Here is a 22337-nt window from a genome sequence, read left to right as displayed (position 1 = left end):
GAACAAACTCATCTAAAATGCGTGAACTGATATGTTTTGCCCATAGTCACCACACTGGGCAGGCGGGCTGGTGACCGCAGGGCTGGCTCTGTCGCAACGAAGACGTTGCTGCCTGTCTTCAGCCTGTGAATTTCAAAGCCAGCAGTCGGATGGTTATCCTGCCATCGGTCGTCATTAGTTATATTTTAAAAATGTTTAATAATTTTTGTATAATTTAATTAAAACAATTCATTTGTTTTAACTAACTTATCTTATTTGACGAGTATTGTCCAGAATTCGAGGAGAAAAAAACGCGAACGCTATTAACTGCTTTGAATGCTATTACAAAAAGAAATGGCATTTCTTATAGCTTAATCTACCTATTTCAGACTTAGACGATGAGGTTCCGGCATCCGATCATTGTAGGAGCTAGAAATCGATGTAGTGTCTTCTCATTTCTCTGTAATCATCCACTTTGATTTCACCTTATGTATTTACACACTATTTAAACTTAGTCCCATAAACTTGGAGAGTGATGAATATGAATTACTCTCGAATCTCACCAAAATAGTCACCATGTATTTCCAGACAAGGAGCGGAACTGGTTTTCACAGGAAAAGTCTTTCCTTTAAGATTTAAGATTGTATAAATAAACCTTGCTTTAAAGAGTTTCATAAAAAATAACAATATTATAGTTATTTGTAGGTATTTCATAGTTTCACATGTTACTAGCATCCCGCCCCGACTTCACACGAGTATTTAAAAAAAATTCTAAATATTTATTTTTCTAATTTTTTTGAATATATAATATAGCCCATGTCACCCGCGGATAGTGTAGCTTTCCAACAGTTTTTTTTTTTTTTATCGGTACAGTTGTTTCGGAGCCTATTCAATGCAAACTATAAATAGATCTTACCTCTTTATAATATTAATATAAATAATAAATAAACCTAATCTCATACATTTGTAATACCCGTTACGGCGCTGGTTAAAATATCGACCACCACATTTCTAAAAAGACTGTGGGTGGATTTATTACTTTTATCTTTTTCTTATATTGATATCACCTCTTTAAGGTACCCGTGTAAGAATTTTATCAAAATCATAGCACAAATAAAAGTGCGCCTTAAAGAGTTCAAAAAACATCAGTGTTGACGAAACATTTTTTACACGTAAACTCAAAATAATTCTAATGAATGTTTAGATCCTGGGTCCCTCATTAAAACTTTTCCTACATTTGAAATTTGAGTTTCCTTTGTGAGCCCTTTTATAAGTATCTTATTATTTGTATGCCCTTTTATAAAACTTTGTATATTAGTGGGTACAGTCTATTTTTAACTGAGGTAAGGCACAGCTGCAAATTTCCTGCACAAAATATGGAGGAGCCCGACTGGGACTGGTGGTGGGGTAGTGCCCTCAACCTTACAAAATACCACAGCTAAATAATACTATTTTCAAGCAGTATTGTGTTCCTGTTGGTGAGTAAGGTGACCAGAGCTCCTGGGGGGGGGGGGCTGAGGATAGGGTCGGCAACGCGCCTGCGATGGTGAGCCGTACGCTTGTTTGCCGACCTAATTGTATAAAAGATATTAATTTTAGTTATTAAAACTTTATGCATTGATGGCCTCTTTTGTCAGAAACATTATTATAATTGTTAATGAATATATATTTTACAATCAACGATTCCTAATAGGTTGTACTCTTCTGTCGAGGATCCGGAAATACAGACAAATACAAAAGCCTGGACAATTTATACTATCTGTATGTTCTATACAAATGTATGCCATGTTCGAGGATCGAACTAGCCGCCACCAGAGCACATACTGTGATCGTTGCGCCAACGCTTCATCAAATGCGTCGGGACTTATTATATAAAGCAATACATTTAATATGCCTTAAACATGTTAAATATTACCATGCATGCATTAGACAAAAATGTAGTTCTAATTGGAAATTTATTTCTGCCTTCGTTTTGATCTTATCAACTGGTGAAACAAATTTTCTTACTATCTCCATACATTTTAAAAATGTTCCTAAATAATCTCCTTGTCAACAGATGGCGCTCTACGAGGGGAGGTAGACTCACGCGGGCGCGGCACGGAGCCGGCGTTACTTCACGAGCTCCACTCAACGCTGCCACCTGCCGCGCCCGAAACCTGGCACACTATATCCCTCGTACTCAAGGGGCTCGTCTTCATCACAATCATCCTTGGAGCGCTCTTCGGGAATGCGCTTGTCATCATATCTGTTCACCGTCATCGCAAGCTTCGTGTCATCACAAATTACTACGTCGTCAGCCTTGCGGTCGCAGATATGTTAGTTGCATTATGCGCAATGACATTCAACGCTAGTGCTGAACTAACTGATACCTGGCTCTTTGGGCCTCTTGTCTGTGATATATTTAATTCTCTGGACGTGTATTTCTCAAGCGCATCCATACTCCACTTATGTTGCATATCCGTCGACAGGTATTACGCTATCGTTCGACCTCTAGAATATCCAGTAACAATGACGCATAGAACAGTATGCTTCATGCTCGCAAACGTCTGGCTGTGGCCAGCTTTCATCAGTTTTGTTCCCATATTCATGGGATGGTATACAACAGAACAACATCGCCAATTACGAAAAGAACATCCAGACGTATGCATATTCAAAACAAATATGGTCTACGCGCTAATATCATCGAGTGTTTCTTTTTGGATACCAAGTCTAGTCATGATTTCGATGTATTGTAAGATTTTTAGAGAAGCTATCAGGCAAAGGGAGGCCTTGACGCGGACTTCATCAAATATTTTGCTCAATTCTGTCCATATGAAACATACGTCACACAGTGCACATCATTCACACTACCTGCATCCAGACAGAAGACCTTCGGATATAAGTCCAAACTACAGTACTTTCACGGAAGTAGGTCCAGAGGAAACGGAATTCGGAGGAGAAGTTGTAATGGCTTTAGGAGATATTTGTCCAAGTAAGGAAGCTAGTCCAAGGAAGTCAGTAAACATTAGCTGCGATACAGCAAGTTCGGGGTACTGTTCTGGGGGTTCTAACAAGAGGTCCTCAAGTGGTCAGCCACCTCCTGGGTGGAGACCTAGCTGTACATCAGCGGTGGCAACGAGAGAATACGCAAAGGCAGCAACAGAACTAAATTCTCAAGGTAATTATATATTCATTTATTATTGTTATTGAGATTCGAAGCGAAGCATGGGTGCTATTTTTAAATTACCATTTACAAAAGTAAAATTATTTTAAAAGTTGATAATAATACAATAATAATAAACATTGACGTAACGTTATTACATTAATGCAAATGTCTTACTAAATACACAGACTTTATCCTCTCATGTCGTCGATCACACACATTTTTGATTTTAATAATTATTCATCATAAAATATATAAATTTCTTCCCGTAAGCAACTTAACCTAAGCCATTTTATAAGCAAAAAGTGTACAATCGTAAATAAAAGCGACTTTTCATTTCATTTCATTTAAATCATAAAAACCCTTTTAAACAATTTACCCTTAAAATATTTCCACAGATTAAAATATTTATTAACACTTCTTTAATAAAAATGAGAAGAAAGATTTTTTTTTGTTCTTAATTTTACTTACGATAGATGATTTTATAATCCTTTTTTTAACAAACGAGTACCGAAAATTTTGACTGCATTATTATTGCTCCACATAATCAGCAGAGTTCAATTCACATAAACGCTGTAGTTACATACACACTCAGTTGACTCAGTGACGTGTTGCATATGTTTTAGTAATTGAAGCAGATGATATTTGGTTTATGCATCAGTCATGTAGGATATGTTTCCTGTAGTTAATATCCTAGTGTTGGGCATAGGATTCTTTCTCCGTGTAGGAGAAGGGTTGGAGCTTAATCCACCACGTTGCTCCAGTGCGGATATGTTCCCTACTATAAGTAGCGATCATTATCAGGTTTATGATAACAACCGGGACAGACGCCTTAACGTGCTCTCCAAGGCACGGTGGGGTACACTTACAAGGACAGACATCCATACCGTAAAGAAATATATGTACAAAAACAAATATCCATCCCAGGCGGGCGTCGAACCTGCAAACCGTTGGTGTTTGTGGCGACTACTCGCGCCACTACACCAGAGTGGTTAGTAAATTATATACAATTCGTTTAAATTATTTGAAGATTCTGATTGTTATAGATCACATAATGAAATTGCTCAGACAATAATATCAAGTATACAAGGTAAACAGTTTACTTAATTGAAAACAATATTATACATAACATTTTTATTACTTTTTGTATTTATTTATAGGAGGAGGATTGGTATATTTTAAATCTAATAAAACCTGTGACTACCACTAGGATATGGACGCCAGTATTAAAAAATTATTTCCGAGACGTTATACTTAAATTCGATTAGAATTCAGTTACTGTTTTATATAATTCATTGTATTATTATTGGAAACTTGACAAAACACCATGTACAGTCGAAAAATATTACTTGTGACGTATCAATGTTAAACTTCCTATTTTTTAGATTTAGTTAAGCAAAACAAAGATCGCTTTAAAAAGTTTGTCGTAGACGAGATGCTAAGTCCAGAGATCGTCGCGTCATACGTTTGCCACCGTATCACTGTGAGCTCAACCCAATTGAGCTTGTTTGGGCTTAAGTGAAGGTCTACGTGGCACCAAATAACAACAAGTTCAACTAGAAGAAGTAGTAACAAGCGAACTCTTTTGTAACAAGGAGTAGCTAATGTGAATAGCCAAAAATTGTCATGTGTCATCATATGATAACCAAGATCGAAATAAAAGCGTAATGTGATGATGAGCAGTTTATCATTCACGTCTCTGCAGAAAGTTCATCAGAAGGATGTGATGACAATATTTTTTAAGATTACAAGAAATCTAGAGTATGTATGTATGTACATAATATATTTATACCCAATATTGTTTTATTGGTATTTATTTATGAAATTATTTATATATAAAAATAATTTATTTTTCTCTACAGTAAATTTGAGGAAAATTCAATATGAACGGGCTTTTGCAATTTGAAAACAAGAACAAAGACGTTGGCCCCACCCCTAACAATGGCCCATCTCACTCTGTCAATATCGGAAATGTGCGAGAGACACTACAAAGTACTCGTTAATAAAAAAAACAGACTCTATTTGAGTTTATAAGGTTGAATAGCGCTGGTTACCTAGTTAAAATGTATCCGAATTTAAACATATTCATTCGGTAATGAAAGATTGTAAATGTAGATAAGCCTAACAGAGGCTGTGACGAGATTGGTACTCTGACGTTTTAAACATCAGATAAATATCTCTTTGATATTTGTTACTGTATAGTTAAGGGGATTGTTATCGTTATGGATGCAGTTAACTTGAATACTCGTATATTAAATGAAGCCATTAATGTCCGTACAAAGATGGAAATTTCAAAAAATATTATAATTGTACTCTTATACGTATATTAAGTATTTTAGAATCAATTAGTTATGTCCACAATATTCTTTCATTCTCCAAATTTTTGATTCCTCAGAACCAATTAAAATAAAATCAAAAGCATCATACTTCGTTTTTTTATACTGTACGGTGTTCCACACAACTTTAAATGATAGAAGAAATGATATATAAAAAGGTTTATTGATAAAATAAATGATAGTTAAAACATGATAAAATTGCTACCGAGTGCACACGCCCGCGAGGTTATATGTGAACTGAACTTATTGCTTAACATACAAAAAAATTAATAAATTTAATTATAATATAAAATGCCGAGTTGGCGCAAATGTACGGTCGTTCACCGTACATATACTGTTGAAATCCTTCTGTCAGATTGAGACGATACGCGAATAACAGACAATTATGTTTGCTCGCAAACAAAAAAACAGACTTCAATTAAAACGACAAGTAATACAACGTAGGTAGACGAAAAAATAGTTTAGTAAATACGCGTTATCAAAGATTACTCAAATGGGACCACAAAAAAGAGCATCAGCTTTCGATTAAAATAAGAATCATCAAAATTGGTACACCCAGTGAAAAGTTATGTAATATAATACAACGTAGGTCGATAAAAAATTGTCAAGTAATACATAATATATTAGCGATAACTCAAAAAGTAGTAATCAAATCTCGTGATTAAAAAAGGAATAATCGAAATCGATCAACCTAGTAAAAAGTTAACATACATAAAAAAAATACAGATGAAATGAGAAGCTCCTCCTTCTTTGGAAGTCGGTTAAAAATACAATCGAATTTCGACCCTCCTCGTTTTTTGTAAGTCGCTTAAAAAGTATCGTAGTAGCTTTCTTTGATTTCCAGTACGAGAGCTAGTACAGCTTCACCATTGTCCTATGGGATAGTAAGAGACAACCCACTACTTTATGTTACACTCCACCATATGGCATTATAAGGCTCAAACTCGGGTTGGAAAGGGTTTCAGGCTCGATACGTCTTTATTTTTGCGTGATGGTCTGCAGACTGTTTAACATGACCAGAATCATCGCTGCCAAAATTTCATGCAATATAATGTTAGAAAGCTGGTATCGTTAGTAACATATGTTCAAGTTCGTTTTGATGCTTCGTCCTTCCATAAGAAACCAAACAATCCTATATTTATGAAAGCATCATTTTCCAAAGTCGCGCATAGTTATAACGATAATACAAACTTTGGAAGGTTCGCTTATATTACAGAAACTGTCAAACTGATTCTATCCGACCAAATGAATACCGATATTCCAACTTTTCATGCCTTACCCTTGAAATCTAATTCAAAGGAAATTCGACTTTCGTACTAAGTAACAAAGGCGCAAATTGAAGATCTGGTGACGAGAAATATTTTATAATACAAGATATGAATTCCCGTTGAGAAGATATCTCATGTTCTAACTTTTGGTTTTTTTGGTAGATAGAAGGATTAAGTGCGCACTTAAATATAGAATTATTTTATATAGTGTCGGTTTTATATTTTAAATAATATAGATTTAAGTTCTTTAAAATAGCCCATTTAGCCTTATCAGCCTTTACCCTGTAAATTGTAAAATGAAGATATATAGCCTATTCCCATTACATTCTTTGCTAAACTGATTTTTAACTCAATAGCGCCGTGCGTAAATGATATTTAAAATCTAAATGATCTTACAATTATTGCGTTGGAGTGAACAAACGAACTTTCTGTCTATATTAAATATATATATTTAGTTACTTAGCACGACTGACGTAGTTTAATAACGGACTCTTAACACTACTCCTACCAATCGGCGTATTTATTTAAGATACAATCTTGATTAACTTTTAAATACCCTTTATATAAAAATATTAACAAAATTTTAGGTTCATAACATGAGTTTAACATATAAAAACATAAAAAATAAGGATTTATAAAATAAGGATTAAGGATAACAACAAATAATAAGGATTTCAAAGTATATAATTGAATAATACATGTTCCTTCCAGTCTTGTTCGCGTTAAATTTTATTTTTCTTTTTAACTGATACTATCACTTTTATAGCCTATAAAGTCTGATATTGCCTGATAAACAGAAATTTAGACGCAATAAAAATCCATAAATCGTACCAATTTTCTAAAAGTACCTACTTCGGAATCTAGAACCATCAATTATTATTAACTATAATATTCACTATAGACAGGCAGATACTATAATCTGTATATACAAAATATTATAAAAAATAATTTGTATAAAAAAGATACACTATATGCGAAAGTCACGCTATAACTTTAAAACAACTTTGCCGATTTTGTACAACCTTTTTTAAAGTTTTCTAAAACTTTGCTTGCTTATTGTTAATAACTAATAGAACAAAATACACTCGAATTGAGGCCTATTCTTTTTTTGAAGTCTGAAAATCAAGAGAAATGGGAAGCAAATTGCTATATTTCAGCTAACGTAATGATTATTTGAACATTTGAAAGTTTGCAAGACGGGATCGTTTGTTCATCTAAAGGCGGATTTATATTTGACAGACGTGTCGTGTCGTGTCGCATCAGAACAGAATCGGTAACATACATTTTATATGACAAAGTTTACATGTATGTGTTGTGTCATGTCGTGATGGCTTCTGATGTGTCGCATCAGAACCGATCCCGATTAGCGTCAGATAAGCAGGTTGCGGGGGGCGCCATCACGACACGTCAGATTAATGTGAACAGTGTTGTGTTATGGCGCATCAGCATAGCTTGTCTATTTACGTAAATTGTAAAATAATGGCTCTTAAAAATGGATGACTTAATTGAAATTCTACGACAATATAATGTTATTTATAATACAAAACATTAACAATATAATATATTTGTCTATTGGTTGGATGAATTCAGAATTCTTTCTTGTGTCTTCTTTGTAATTGAATATCTTCTTCAAAATGTGAATCATAATCTGATGACTCATAGAAGAACATTTCAAACGTTTGACCTTTTCTAGAGCTGCGGCTGTATCGATTCAAAATATCGTTCCGATGCGTCAGTACACAACATAACGCTAGCCATCACGCAATGACACGACACGACTGAAACGACAGTCAAATATAAATCCACCTTAACTGTAATATTTTTATTGCTGCAAAAGATATCCAACACTTTTTGATGGAATGTGTTCGAAACGGAGAAAAGAAAAAGGAAGTAACAATAAAATTGAATTTTAATTTAAGTCCTGTATAAATTTTTTCATCGTGTGTTGGCGACTCCCAATGTGGGAGGCAGTCAAGATAATTCACAGTTTGAAATTTAAATAAAACTAAGAAAAGAATACATCTTTGAATTGTCGATTATGATTAGGGTATAATTGGACTGAAATTTCAAGTCTGACGGTCAAAAAGTTCCTAAATCAAAATGTAAAATAAAGACAGAATCACATCTGTCGTGTCAGCTGCTACAGAGTAAAATATATATCGTAGAACTTTCTAGAATTAATCGATATGCAAATTGAAACACGGTGTAGCCTTGACAACTATACAGTCGTTTCATTTCCTAGGATTCAATTTTATCTGTACAATTATTAGAGACGTAGATTCGATCGTAAATAGATTTATGTGTACGTCTTATACATTCGAGAGTAATGTTCGATTGATTGAGACGGGTGTTGATTTGATTTCCGCTGCAAGTTGATATTTTTATTCGTATTAGTTTGTCCTTTTGGTGCGTTTTAGTCTCAGAGAGTATATACATAAGGTTGTACTGACACATATACACCCTGTATCAGTACAGTTCATTACGTTTTACTCGTATTTGTATCAGTTATTCGTATGCATTTTTTAATTTTAGTATTGAGTTACGCATGAGTGCGTTCAGTGTATTTCCATATATGATACTATTTTATCATTGTGTTAAAAATTGACAGTCTTAATTAATAAAAAGTATATATTTATAATATAATAAGTATTTATTTATAGTGCTGTGTGGCTACGGCGCCAAAGAATATAGCTACCCCCTCTCTTCCTGTGGGTGTCGTAAGAGGCGACTAAGGGATACCAAGGTTCCACTACCACACCTTGGAACTTAAGAAGCCAACCGATGGTGGGATAGCCATCTACTACTGGCTTTGAAACACACAGGCCGAAGACGGGCAGCAGCGTCTTCGATGCGACAAAGCCAGCCCTGTGGTCACCAACCCGCCTACCCAGCGTGGTGACTATGGGCAACACACATGAGTTCTCGCATTTTTGGCGCGAATTAGTGGAGGCCTATGTCCAGCAGTGGACTGCAATAGGCTGGAATGATGATAATGATGATGATGATATATTTTTATGAAGTTCTTATGTTGTGCATGTAAAAAAAAATCACAAATTAAGCGACACATCACAAGCGCAAATTATTATGTATTGAATATGTACGTGATTATACATGGATTTGTGTGTGTGTGTGTGTATTTACGTGAGTGTATTGTATTAGTAATTTTCTTCATATTGTTAACATTACAATCAAGAAACCTTTTGAATATTAAGCTTCTATTCATTGAAAATATCGTGTTAGCGTGTTTTAGCGTGTTTTATGAGATCAAACTTCTTACTTACGTTCTTAACTTCCTCTGAGAAACTTTATCTTCCAAATTCATCAAGATACCAAAAGTAATTTAGTATTCAAAACTAATTCCCAACAGGAGCATCGCTACGTGCAGCGGGCAAGTCATGGCGAGCTGAACATAAGGCTGCGCGCACTCTGGGCATCATAGTCGGCGCGTTTTTGTTATGTTGGCTACCATTTTTTCTATGGTAAGTTAATTTTTATATTCTAATATATTAAAAAATTTATAATAATTTATAATTTTAAATTAAACTAACTGATATGATCATTTTTTTTTGTTATCTAAATGAAATGATATCTTAATAAGAATAACTTTATGACATTCTTGTACTATGTTCGATTATTTTATAAAATAAATAAATAAATAAATAAATAAGCCTTTTTATTTCTCATTTCATATAGCATACATTTTCATTGACAAATAAATTATCATATAATTTCTTTCATTATAATAATAAGTTAAGCCAATTTACTAAAAGAAAAAATATCTCTATAAATTAAATTAAAATCATAATTGCGATAAAATGTTTATAGCTTTTAAAATTGATTTTAAAAAATTTACATTCAAAATTGCATTCTTATAAAAAAAATATATAAACGATATAATAAGTAATTAAGTTTATTAATAATTGCGAAATATGAATAGAAAATATTGAAAAAAATTGATCAATAAATTAAAATTATCAATAGCTTAAAGAATAAATGAGAACCCCTCTATAGGGTAAAGGCCTCCTCCATTTGTGACCACAGATTTCTATTCTTTGCTCCAATATGCCATTCCTTTCCTGCTATAGCTTGGATATCATCGACCCATCTTTTGCTCGGTCTTCCTCTCTTTCTTTTTCGATTTCTCGATTATTTTATATCCTTTTTTTATTAAAATAAATTAATCAAACTTAACAATCAAAACCCTAGCTTCAATTTGGCCAGATATTCTACACACGAACCTCAGTTTAAAGCTTTCATTAAAATATTCATAGTAAATAATACGAAAGATTTAGTAACAAAACTATTTCACAGGTACGTAACAACAAATGTGTGCGGCGAACCGTGCGAAACTCCATCAGTGGTTGTTGGGGTATTATTCTGGATAGGCTACTTCAACTCCGCGCTCAACCCGCTAATATACGCGTATTTCAACCGCGACTTTCGAGATGCGTTTAAAAACACGCTCATGTGCGCTCTGCCTTGCTGCTTCAGCTGTTGGAAAGACACGGGCACGGCGTCTTACGTGTGATAGAAGGATAAGTCCTCAAATTTATATGTATAAACGTTATTTATAATTTCTGTGAGGACTTTTTTGTGTTAATATAAATAAATTTTCCTACGCAATGTTATTAGTATGTACGAGTAAAATAAACATTTTTGAAATATTCAACGTAATCCAACAAATGTTACATAATAAAATAACAACGAATTTTTGACAGCTAAAAAAGATTAAAATCTTTAGTATATATATTATATACTTTCTTAAACGGCGTGTTAGTTGAAGAACATGCTAGAAAAACTATAAAGCTGATATTCATAAAGTTTTTATTGTACTTTCCTGTTCCTAGATAAACTTTCGGCGTAAAACAATGTATAAATAAAATGTATATTAAGAAATATAACAAAAGCAATAATTTTATTAGACAGTTTAATAAATATTCATTTTGTTGTAAATAGTTATTTACTTAATTACAACGTAAATGAGGCTAGCTTAACATTTTTTATTTTTTTACTACATTTTTATATTTTAAACAGAACTATCGATGGTGTAAAAATTATAAAATGTCAAGTAAATATTGTAATTGTTTTTTTTTTCTTTTTTTTTTTTTGTTTCGTCTACTGTTATATCTATAACAGTACAATTTATATATTATTTATATCATTATTTTTACATTTTTTAGAATTCCACACATCATACTTAGTGCGTTATCCCATTTGATAAAAAGCTCTTAGTATTCAATAAGTGAAATTGTGTATGTAATTTAGTAATAGCGGTCAGGACATTTTATTTATTATTTTATTGAAAAGATTTCTTCATTTGAACTGAACTTGAACATTGAATACATAAATTTAAAAAAGATCAAATGCTCAAATACTGTCATACAACTTAACTTTTTTTTCATTTATTTATGACGTACATAGAAGACATATACTCAAAGCATATATTTAGTAATAGTTTAACAGATTTACTTTGTAACATAATCTTATGTGAATGTCTGGACGAAGACTCATTAATAACATAACAATAACAAAAACGTGTCTAGGAAGCCTCAATTACGATTATACAATAACGACAGTCTAGTTGTAACACTATGTAATTAGATAATATTGTTGTAAAATGTTAGTTATTATTAACAATTATCATAATATATTGTTTTCTAATGTTTACGCGAACTTCAATCATCATAATGAAACAACTTTTACGGATTGTATCGTAGTTTATTAGTCTTCCCCTGACCATGTTTGCTGAAAAGTATTCGAAACCTCGGACATTCAAAGAACTTAATAAGCCGCGATAAAATTCAAAAAAGTTGTTCCATTATAATGAATTATAATAATATTTCTGTATAAATTATAATTCGCATTAGTTTTAAGATAGACACTCATTGAGATTGTTAGTAATTTGGCAATAAGATTAGAATTTGTAATTAGTATAGGTTAAAGGAGGAATATAACATATTATTTATTATTTCGTTTTTAATTTTGTTTAATGTGCTATTATAAAGATTTTAGCATTTTTTTTGCAAATGTAACATTTTCTATATGTTAGAAATACACATAAGTTAACATATATATTAACTTAAAACCTATTTGGTTTAAAATATTAAGCAGCCTGAATTTGTTTTAAGCGCTTCAAAAGTTGGAGTCATTTTTTATTGAATATAAACATTGCATATAAAAATCAAGCTCGTGACGTCAAATCGTTTTTAGATTATTTTCGAAAAAAAAAATTGTATTCGTTATATTTTTCATTCTATCTCTCTTTTTAATCTCACTATAGGGATCTGTGTATCTTTACGCCACTTTGGAAGCAATAAATAATTTAAAATAATTTAAAAGTTAATTATGTTATATAAATAGAAACGTAGAGGACAAAATCAAAATAGTTGGAATTCTAAACTGTTAGTGACATCTATCGATCACACAAGCAAACTGAGAAATTATTTTGTTGATGGATGATGTGTTCATTTCATAAGGCTGATTGGTCTTTGTATAGTAAGTACAATAAATTTGTTTGTTTTTGTTGTTTTAAAGAAAGCGATGTTTTACCCAGTGGCCTACGTAGACGATGTGACGCGGTATCAACAAATAATAATGAATACTCGTGGCTGTAATATATATTACTGTTTTAATCGTCACGTTAATGAATGTCTCGTAAATCATTATTGAAGTAAAACTTGTTTAAACACGCTTGACTTGGAAAGTAAGCTGGTGAGTGCGTGACGAGAGCGTTACAAAAAGTGTGTTCGGGCGTGGCGAACGGAAGTTGAAAGGGAAATATAAATTAGTGAAGATTGAAAGAGAGAGAGTTACGTTTCGTAAGTTTTACTTCAATCGTGTGGTCTAAGCCATACTCGGTTTTTTTTTGTTTATTATCACATTATATTGCATAGGTTTACACCGCGTCGTATCAAGTCGCCTACTTCACCATACAACTTTTTCTATTCAAATTGTAATGGTCGCCTTTCATTCTTGATTGTACACTTATACTTTTACTTGTAAATACTATCTTGCTGTGATAGTTTCTTCTTCAACTTACCTTTATATGTTACTGTAGTAAAAAAATATTGTACAATACAAATACAACAAATTTAACAAACAGGGCTTGGAACAATTTAATTAAACAGTTCCATGCCTAAAGGTGTAATGACAAAAGTTGAAGGCTTTTTAAATACCTTCGAAATGTGCATGCGGTTTCATCAGTGCTGTGTTTTATATGTAGACTAGGTTTAAATGTGTGACAGCTCTAATTACTATATCTATACTACAGAATAGACGTCTGAATGAATTTAAGTTCATGCGTTCTGACTAGCCCGTTGGCGCAGTTTGTAGTGGCCCTTCTTTCTGCTCCGTAGGTTCGATCTCGTGTGTCTGGGTGTAATACTTGTACTTATATATTTATATATGTTACTATTCCTATGTATATTTATCAAAAAAAATTAGTTATATCAGTCAACTGTTACATATAACACAAGAATTAAGATGCTCACCTTAGAAACAGGCGACCGTTTGTGTATGTTATATTTATTTATTATTATTATATTATACGTCATTAAGGAGCGCTGAAAACTTTTACGACATAATGGATATCATACTGCAGCAGTCTGAATGACCCATATCTCGAAAGGATTTTCTTAAGACTTAAAAAATTTTTAGCATCGACCCGGTTTTGAACCCATAAACTGTTCATGTAATTTACTTGACAATTCTATTAAATAACATTTTACGTAAGTTATCAAATGTAAACTAAGATGCCCCAGTAGGTAATATGCCTAAATCGAAATAAGATAGTTACAGGTGCACCTAAAGTGACATATTTTGGAAATTCATATTCAACGTGATAGTCAGTTGTGGTATTATTATAAGCGGGGTGGATTTTTCAAAATTTAACATAAATAATTTTTTTTTTACTAGAAGACATATTATATTCGAATTGAATATGTTCGTAATCTAATTGTGTTCCTTTTGAAGTGGGGTTCTATTGATGTAGGAAGAATTTGATGCAATATCAACATTACAACTTGAAAGGGGTTTGGAAATTATATTATCAACAATTTTTTTCCTATTTAACGCTGCTATGTTTTCAAATAAATAATGATCAGGTTTAAAGTTTCGTTTTGCAATTATCGAAGACATTGTGAGATCATTACTATGTTATTATTATGTCCTTCATTCCTCGGTATTATTGTTTTTCCAAATCAATTAAATTCAGTTCCAAATTAATTGCTTTATAAATCACTAGCAATTCGCCCCGGATTCGCACGATTGCAAAAACTATTAGTGTTCCTCTACTATATTATGAATATAATATTATACATAATGATAATACTATGTAATTGCATAACACCTAATTATAACATAGTATAAAACAAAGTTACTTTCCGCTGTCTGTATTCTTAGATCTTTAAAACAACACAACGGATTTTGATACGATTTTCTTAAGTAAATATAGTGATTCCAGAGGAAGGGCTATATGTATAATACATACATAATATAGTAGAGGAACACTGATAGTTTTAGAGGTTTCTAATGTGATGTAACACTTTTTTTGCGCTTACATTTCAAATATTTATTTCATATTTTATATTTAGTGTCAGCATTGCAACATTGCGAAGCCAGGGCGGGTCACTAGTTTGTCATAAATCTGGGTACTGAGTGTGAGGTTAATCTACCGCACAGCACCGAACTCGATGCATTGAGCTTATTTCCAATAAACTTGTATAATGCAATTTTCGCATCCGGAACTAGATATCTCATTTCAAGAACCCTATTTCAAACTCTATTATCGGTAGTAATTTCTATGCAATATGTCTGTGTCACAGTTGGTCGAACGTCGTTTAAATAAATTATATTATTTTTAAAACGAGCTGATAGACTTGTTTTTATACTGGAATAAATGGTGAAATAGCCCTTCGAATGGTATATTTCAATGTGGTCGTAAATTTGTAAAATGTATTACTCTACCCTACTCCTTCAACATGTAACTCCACCACCTATTCAACCACTTATTCATTTTGTGCTTACTTTTTTTTAAAAGAATAGCTAAATAGTCATAAGTCCGGCCATTTTATAACGACATAATATTATTTATTCAACAATTAGTTACAACAATACAGAAAAATTTGTAAGTAATGGTACAAAATAGTACAACGCCATCTAGCGGTACTAAATTTCACTTCATAGAACAGTTCGAATAGATCGTCATCATTACTAGACAGGCGTTTAAAAATAGAATAAACTTCCTGCAATCCAATTAATCCATCGGTCACGGAACTCGAATGACCGAAGTGACGTTAAGCGTCGATTAACATGCAATGTCACGTGCTCCATGAAATAAAAAATATATATCCACTCGTGTAATTCTGTTAACAACACTAAAATGATTTTTCTTTTTATTTGATTTAATCGTTTAACAAATTACACGTAGTTTAACATTTATAATTTTATATAAAAATACATTCTGAATCAGTTTTACACAAAAAAATGGATTTAATTTTTTCTCTTGAACGTACCAGCGGGATGTTTACGTATAAATTTTTGTATTATTTTTTCTTTAAAGCATAATAACTGAATATAACTAAAACTTAACTGGGATACTTTATAATCACCGTGTATGATAATATAACATACGCTTATCGCTCATTATGCTTAGCGTTTTGAGAGTTTCAACGCAAGGGCCGATACTTCTGCGTGTCCTGAATTCCTGATTGACTAAACTTTATTAGTGAGCCTAAACTAATAAAACACCTGAAAATTTCTTTGTTGAGCTCTTTTACGAAGTTGAAAAAAAAACTTTGGAAAACTATCCAAAGAGTAAATAAGGGAAAAAGTCATTAAAGCTTTGTATATCAGGCTATTAAAAATAATTTATTTTAATTAAAAATCATATTAATTATTTTAAATTCAGAAATACGATTTTTTATTTTTGTTCCTAATAATCTTTATACTTATACGTTAAGCAAAAACTTCGTACCGTCGACAGAGGACTATGAAATATTGCAAACTTATAATTTGTATTGAGGAGTAATAAATAAAGAATACTAATATTTTTTAAAATTAGGAATAAAAAATACATTGAATAAATAAAAAAAAAACATTACACACACTACCATGTATTTGACACAACACCCATATAATTATATATTTTTTTTTTTATTATTAAAAAAGTATCTGTATCTGTCTTTGACAACGGAACCTGAATAATGTTCAAACTTATAATTAAAAGTAATTACGGTCGTATTTCGATTACTGGGTGACCACTAGTATGAATGAATACGTCTTGTAAGCATTTTTAAATTTTTTTTTTGTTTTTCTAATTGCTTTAGTTTTTTTTTTTTGAATTAGAAAACATTAAATTTAAGCATATTTTTTAATTTTAACTCTTAGGATATAAAATATATTAAGGAATATTTTTCGTAAATTGTTAAAATGTACATATAATTACTTGCGCTATTAAAGCCGGACATAGTTAGTACTACTATGTTAAATAATTGTATTTAGATAATTAATTAATAGGTGTTGTGATATGATTAGAGTAAGCATTTTGTTGAATGTATTTAAAAAATTATTTCTGTAGAGTTTATAGCAAATATTCGATTTGTAGTTGTAGATATTAAGACAAATTATTTGCAAAGGGGAAAACAAAATACGTATATTTATTAAGTTATAAGTGTTTATAGTAAGTAGCTAGATTTTACTTAAATAGTTGTTATAACATAAGTTATATTTTCATAGTTTATTATTGTTTGTGATATATCCGTTATCATTACCAAATTATTTAAAATCTATTTTGAAATAACAAATAAATAAATATCAATAGTTACAGCTCTGCTTATGTTTGTTATAGCGTGATGTTTCGTTACTTGTAGCCTTATCTATAAACTTTTTTACGCCCGCTGTAAACAGAGCGTATGTTCGGAATTTCTGGCTACCTTACTCACCACCGATGTTGCTGATGTCATGATCGCTCGTATCGTTACAACTGCAACGTCGCCAGAATATCGGAAATTTCAATATTAGAATCCGGTAAATCCCGTAAAAAAAAAGTGTTAAGATAGACACTCAAAGCTTAAGAACTTATAATTTATATTTTCTGAAATGTAATCAAAAATACCTACAAAGAAACCTTTAGACAAAAAACAATATTAACGGTTAAAATGTTCATAAAAATAAAAGGGAAGCACCCGTTTTAAGGAAAGTAGTCTCATAAACGGAAAACGATTGCAAAGAATTGGGTTTGCTTAAGTGTTTACTCGTGTGCATATATTTGTTTAATTCTTTGGTTGAATCTTCGTATTTGTGTTTCAAGCTTGATCATTTCGGTATTCAAGACACATTTGTGTATGTTTTTAAGCTTTGACCCTTTCTATCACCAACTTTACTCGTGACTGAGTAGGCAAAAAGAAAATACCCTGCTCAAAATCTGGAGCAGTCCGACTGGGATAGTACCTCGACCTTACAGAAGATCACAGCTAAATAATATTGCTTTCAAGCAGTGTTGTGTTCCTGTGGTGAATAAGGTGACCAGAGCTCCTAGGAGGATTGGGGGTAGGGTTGGCAACGCGCTTGCGATGCTTCTGGTGTTGCAGGCGTCTATGAGCGAAGGTAATCGCTTACCATCAGGTGAGCCGTACACTCGTTTACTGGCCTAGTCATATAAAAAATGAGACGTTTACAACGTCACCGAAATGTCAAAAATTTCAAAATGACATTTGCGGTAATTCCCGCTCAAATAAAATAAACATTTGTCTTTTTATAACCGTACGTATCACGCCGTTTTACCTTTACTATATGTCTTCTTTATTTTACATCTTTTATACCAAATAAAAATAATTTAAAAAATGAGCAACTAAATTAGTCCTAACATTTATTTCACAGAAGCGTAACAAAGCATATCATTGGGACAGGTGAAGGAAGTCTTCTACTTAGTTCATTCTTTTAAATTCTTGTAGCTTGTTTTTCAGCAATGTAATAGTTTATGGTACTTTTTTGATGTTGTCCAGATGCTATATTTGTGTTTATTTAGTTATTTTTACAATAAATAGTATTTTTGATATAATTTACGTAATAACAAAAGAATTTTCCAAGATATCGTGTGAAAAAACTTTCTAGTACGTTTTCGTGGTCTTAAAAAATCGGGAAGTTATAATATATAGGTACTTTTTGGTATTATGTTCAATAACTTTATTACTACCAAAAAAAAATTTACTTTTAAAATAAAATCATTTTTAGAAAATGCGAACTAACAGATATCTCCTTTTCCTGGTCGGGTTATTGTCGTTTTTACAATATTCCACTTGCATTGGGTATATTTTAATGTTCTTGAATAAAATTTGCTTTACCTTTAATTTAGTTTAAACAATTTTTGTTGAAGTGAAACTTCTTTATCGGCGTTGGAAATAATTTACGCGTCACATTTTTCGGTTACGCGTCACATTTTTCGGTTACGCGTCACATTTTTCCGTTACGCGCCATCTTTTTCTTGTCCCTACCAGGTTGATTCGAATGGAGTTTTTACTCGGTTACTAAATCTTGTAGAATGTAAACAATATATTTCATATTTCAGTTACCATAAGCCATTAGAAACAAAAATATATAATAACGATAACAATGATAGTAATAATTCTACGAGTATTTAGTGGTAATAAGGTAAAATGAAATAATTGTATTATTTGTATTTTTGTATATAATAATAAAAGCATTTTGTTAAACTTTATCTAATTTAACTTTAATAACCAATTTCTGTAAAGTTGCATATAGTAGATAATTTTTCGAAAAATAAGGTCATAAAGAAGTTTCACATCTTACGTGTGTACACTAGTCGCACACGCACACATTTTTTGTTTTGTTTTTTATAGTTTTACGGTCGGTTTCGATAACTATTTTTTGCTGACTAATAAAATTTTGCAATAAGCTCAATATAAATAGATTACTTATTAGAACTGGCCGTAAGATATTTTTAATTCGCATAGTAGTATTAGCAATAAGATAAGTCAAGTGCAAGATTGTAAATATAATGCAAAGAAAAAGAAAATTATGAGCAATAATAAATTTAGTCGCATTCTGTATATTCGTAAATATATTTTTAAATTTCCGTCTTGTTGCAATATTGTATTGTCGTATTGTAGATATTACGTTAAAGTTATAATAAACGGTTAAAATACATTTTTGTGTTTTATTTTTTGATAAGAAACGTTAAAAAAGTGTTTGGGTTAAGTTGTCAAAGCCAAAAAATTAAAACAATAAGCAGGGGATAACTACAAGTTATTGTATGAACACACTAGGTGTTGTACTTACATGTCACGATTGTGGCGCGACGGTGGACTCTGCCCAGCACACCCTCGAGGTGTGCCCAAGATGGGCGGCACTGCGTCGCGATCTGATGACAGTCCTCGGAGGGGACTTGTCACTGCCTTGCGTCATCACCGCGATGCTCGGCGACGACGAGTCCTGGACGGCGATGGTCTCCTTCTGCGAGATAGTAATGTCCCAGAAAAAGAACGATGAGCGGATGAGAGAGGAGGCCACCGACGAGCCCTTCGTCCGCGGGCGACGAACAGGGGTGCGTAGGAGGCGCTACTTAATGCGCCTCCAGTAACGCCCCTGTGCTCGTGTCGGGCCGGGATGGGAACCCGGTCTTGCTAGACACGGCGTTTTCGGGATTATTCTGAGGTGAGCCGGATAGGCAGATCCGGGACCCTCCAATTAAAGCGGCTGAAGGCTCCCGCAGGGGTTAGGTCGGTACTGCACCCCCAAGTGCTGAAGCCGACATACGGTCTAGGACTGCCCGGACTAAGCGGGCGTCCTGGATATCACCCGTAAATGGGTTCCCCTGCGATAACAAAAAAAAAAAGTTGTTGTACTTACGCTTGCACGTTTGATCTCTACTCGTAGTAATTATTTGTAAAGACCATAGGAGTGTTATTTGTGGCCTAAGCCAAGGGTGTCAAGCTCAATTTTGCAGAGGGTCGTATATTAAATTTAGAATATGTAGACGGGCCAGATTTAAATAAAAAAATGTAATATGCGCATTTCAAAACTTTCGTGGGGGAATCGAGTGAACTTATGATTATTCTTTCTGTGACACATTGCGATTGCGGTCCGTATCGTTGATATCCCTGACCTAAGCTATTAGTAATTTGTGTTGTGTGTGTTTTCGGACTCCTAACACACATAATTGTTATACTTTTTGAAAGCCATTACGTAAAGTTATCAAACCGTACATGAAATGTGTTTTTTGTTTATAAATAAAGGAAAATACTAAAGTTTAGATGCAACAGAACACGCCCTTACCGACTACCGCTGGTCTTCAGCGAAACTTTCCATGCCAAACACTTCCTACTGTAAATGTCTATATTATCTAATAACGTCAAATTGAGCATCAGACTGTCCCTCACTATACTACAAATATAACCTTTTGATAGCTTATAAAAGTATTAGTAAGTTATAAAAGTAAGGAGAAGCTTAGGGAGAACGATCTCATACATGAAGAAAGAGGGTTATGCCAAGTAGTGGTATTTTAATCATTCAATTAACAACAAATAAAAACCATTCCATTTTCTTTTCCCGCAATTGAGCATACAAAAGCGTAAATTTTTTTACGTAACCGTAAACTGATACACGATTTCCTCTGTAACAATTCTTCGCTATCCCTGAGGGTACAACGCATTTTTTACGTGACGACAGGCGTCCTACATTTATTGTTTTTGCAAACCTAAGCTACGTGCCGACACACAGCGATCGGTCAAGCGACTGATCCGTGGATATGGAACAAATCGACAAACAAATTTACATTTTAATATCATTCACTAATTTGTAGCAAATCTTTGACAAAGAAGTTTATAACTAATTAGGTTTATAATTACTGTAAAAAATTAAAAATAAAAAGTTTTAAAAAATTAATCTTTGTAAAGATGGCGGATTTTTTTTTATTCTTTCTTACCATATCGGGTATCAAATGAAAGGGCAAGCCTCCGATTAACTGAAAAAATAAAGTAATGTTACTCTTAAATCTTAATCCAATATGGCAGACTTTTTAAGATGGCGGACAAGTTTTGTATACTTTCTTACATTATCGGTATCGAATGAAAGGATTTGCTGAGAATACGACATTGACAAATCTGTCCAGTGATAACTAAAAAGTAAAAAATAAATTAAAAGTAACTTATTACGCTTCAGCGTAATAAACTACTTTAATAATAATAAAAAAAATAAAAAATAAAAAAGCCTTTATTCGGACATTAAATTTACAATTATGTTAAAATTATTCACACATATGACGTTTTTTAATTTTCTGTAAGTCCGTTTGCCAATCGACAAAGGCCTCCTCCAACCTATTCCATTCTAATCTCTCTCTGGCCACCCTACTCCATGTTGTACCTACAACCTGTCTGATATCATCATCCCACCTTTTTTGTTGTCTACCTCTTTTTCTTTTACCTTCCCTTGGGTACCATTGTGTAACTATTTTGCTCCACTTGTCCTTTCCTCTAATCGTGTGTCCCGACCACTTCCATTTTAGTCTTTTTATTTTTATGGCGACGTCCTGTATCCTGGTTTTTTTCCTAATCTCGATATTTCGCTTTCTTTCCCCCTTTTTTACTCCTATCATAT

The 22337-nt window shown here is 32.6% G+C and overlaps 1 protein-coding gene across 1 annotated transcript; it reads left to right on the top strand.

Annotated features, from left to right (window-relative positions):
- The first annotated feature begins 2130 nt into the window (after positions 1-2130).
- On the top strand, positions 2131-11253 carry LOC123665180 (octopamine receptor beta-3R-like). Its single transcript, XM_045599525.1, has 3 exons — positions 2131-3136; positions 10093-10204; positions 11037-11253. The coding sequence occupies exons 1-3, from the start codon at positions 2293-2295 to the stop codon at positions 11251-11253; spliced, it is 1173 nt and encodes a 390-aa protein (XP_045455481.1). The 5' UTR covers positions 2131-2292.
- The last annotated feature ends 11084 nt before the right edge of the window (positions 11254-22337 follow it).

Source organism: Melitaea cinxia, chromosome 23 (assembly GCF_905220565.1).
Source record: "Melitaea cinxia chromosome 23, ilMelCinx1.1, whole genome shotgun sequence".
NCBI classification, from domain to species: Eukaryota; Metazoa; Arthropoda; class Insecta; order Lepidoptera; family Nymphalidae; genus Melitaea; species Melitaea cinxia.
The sequence above is the reverse complement of the archived record's forward strand: the minus strand, read 5'-3'. Positions and strand labels throughout refer to the sequence as shown.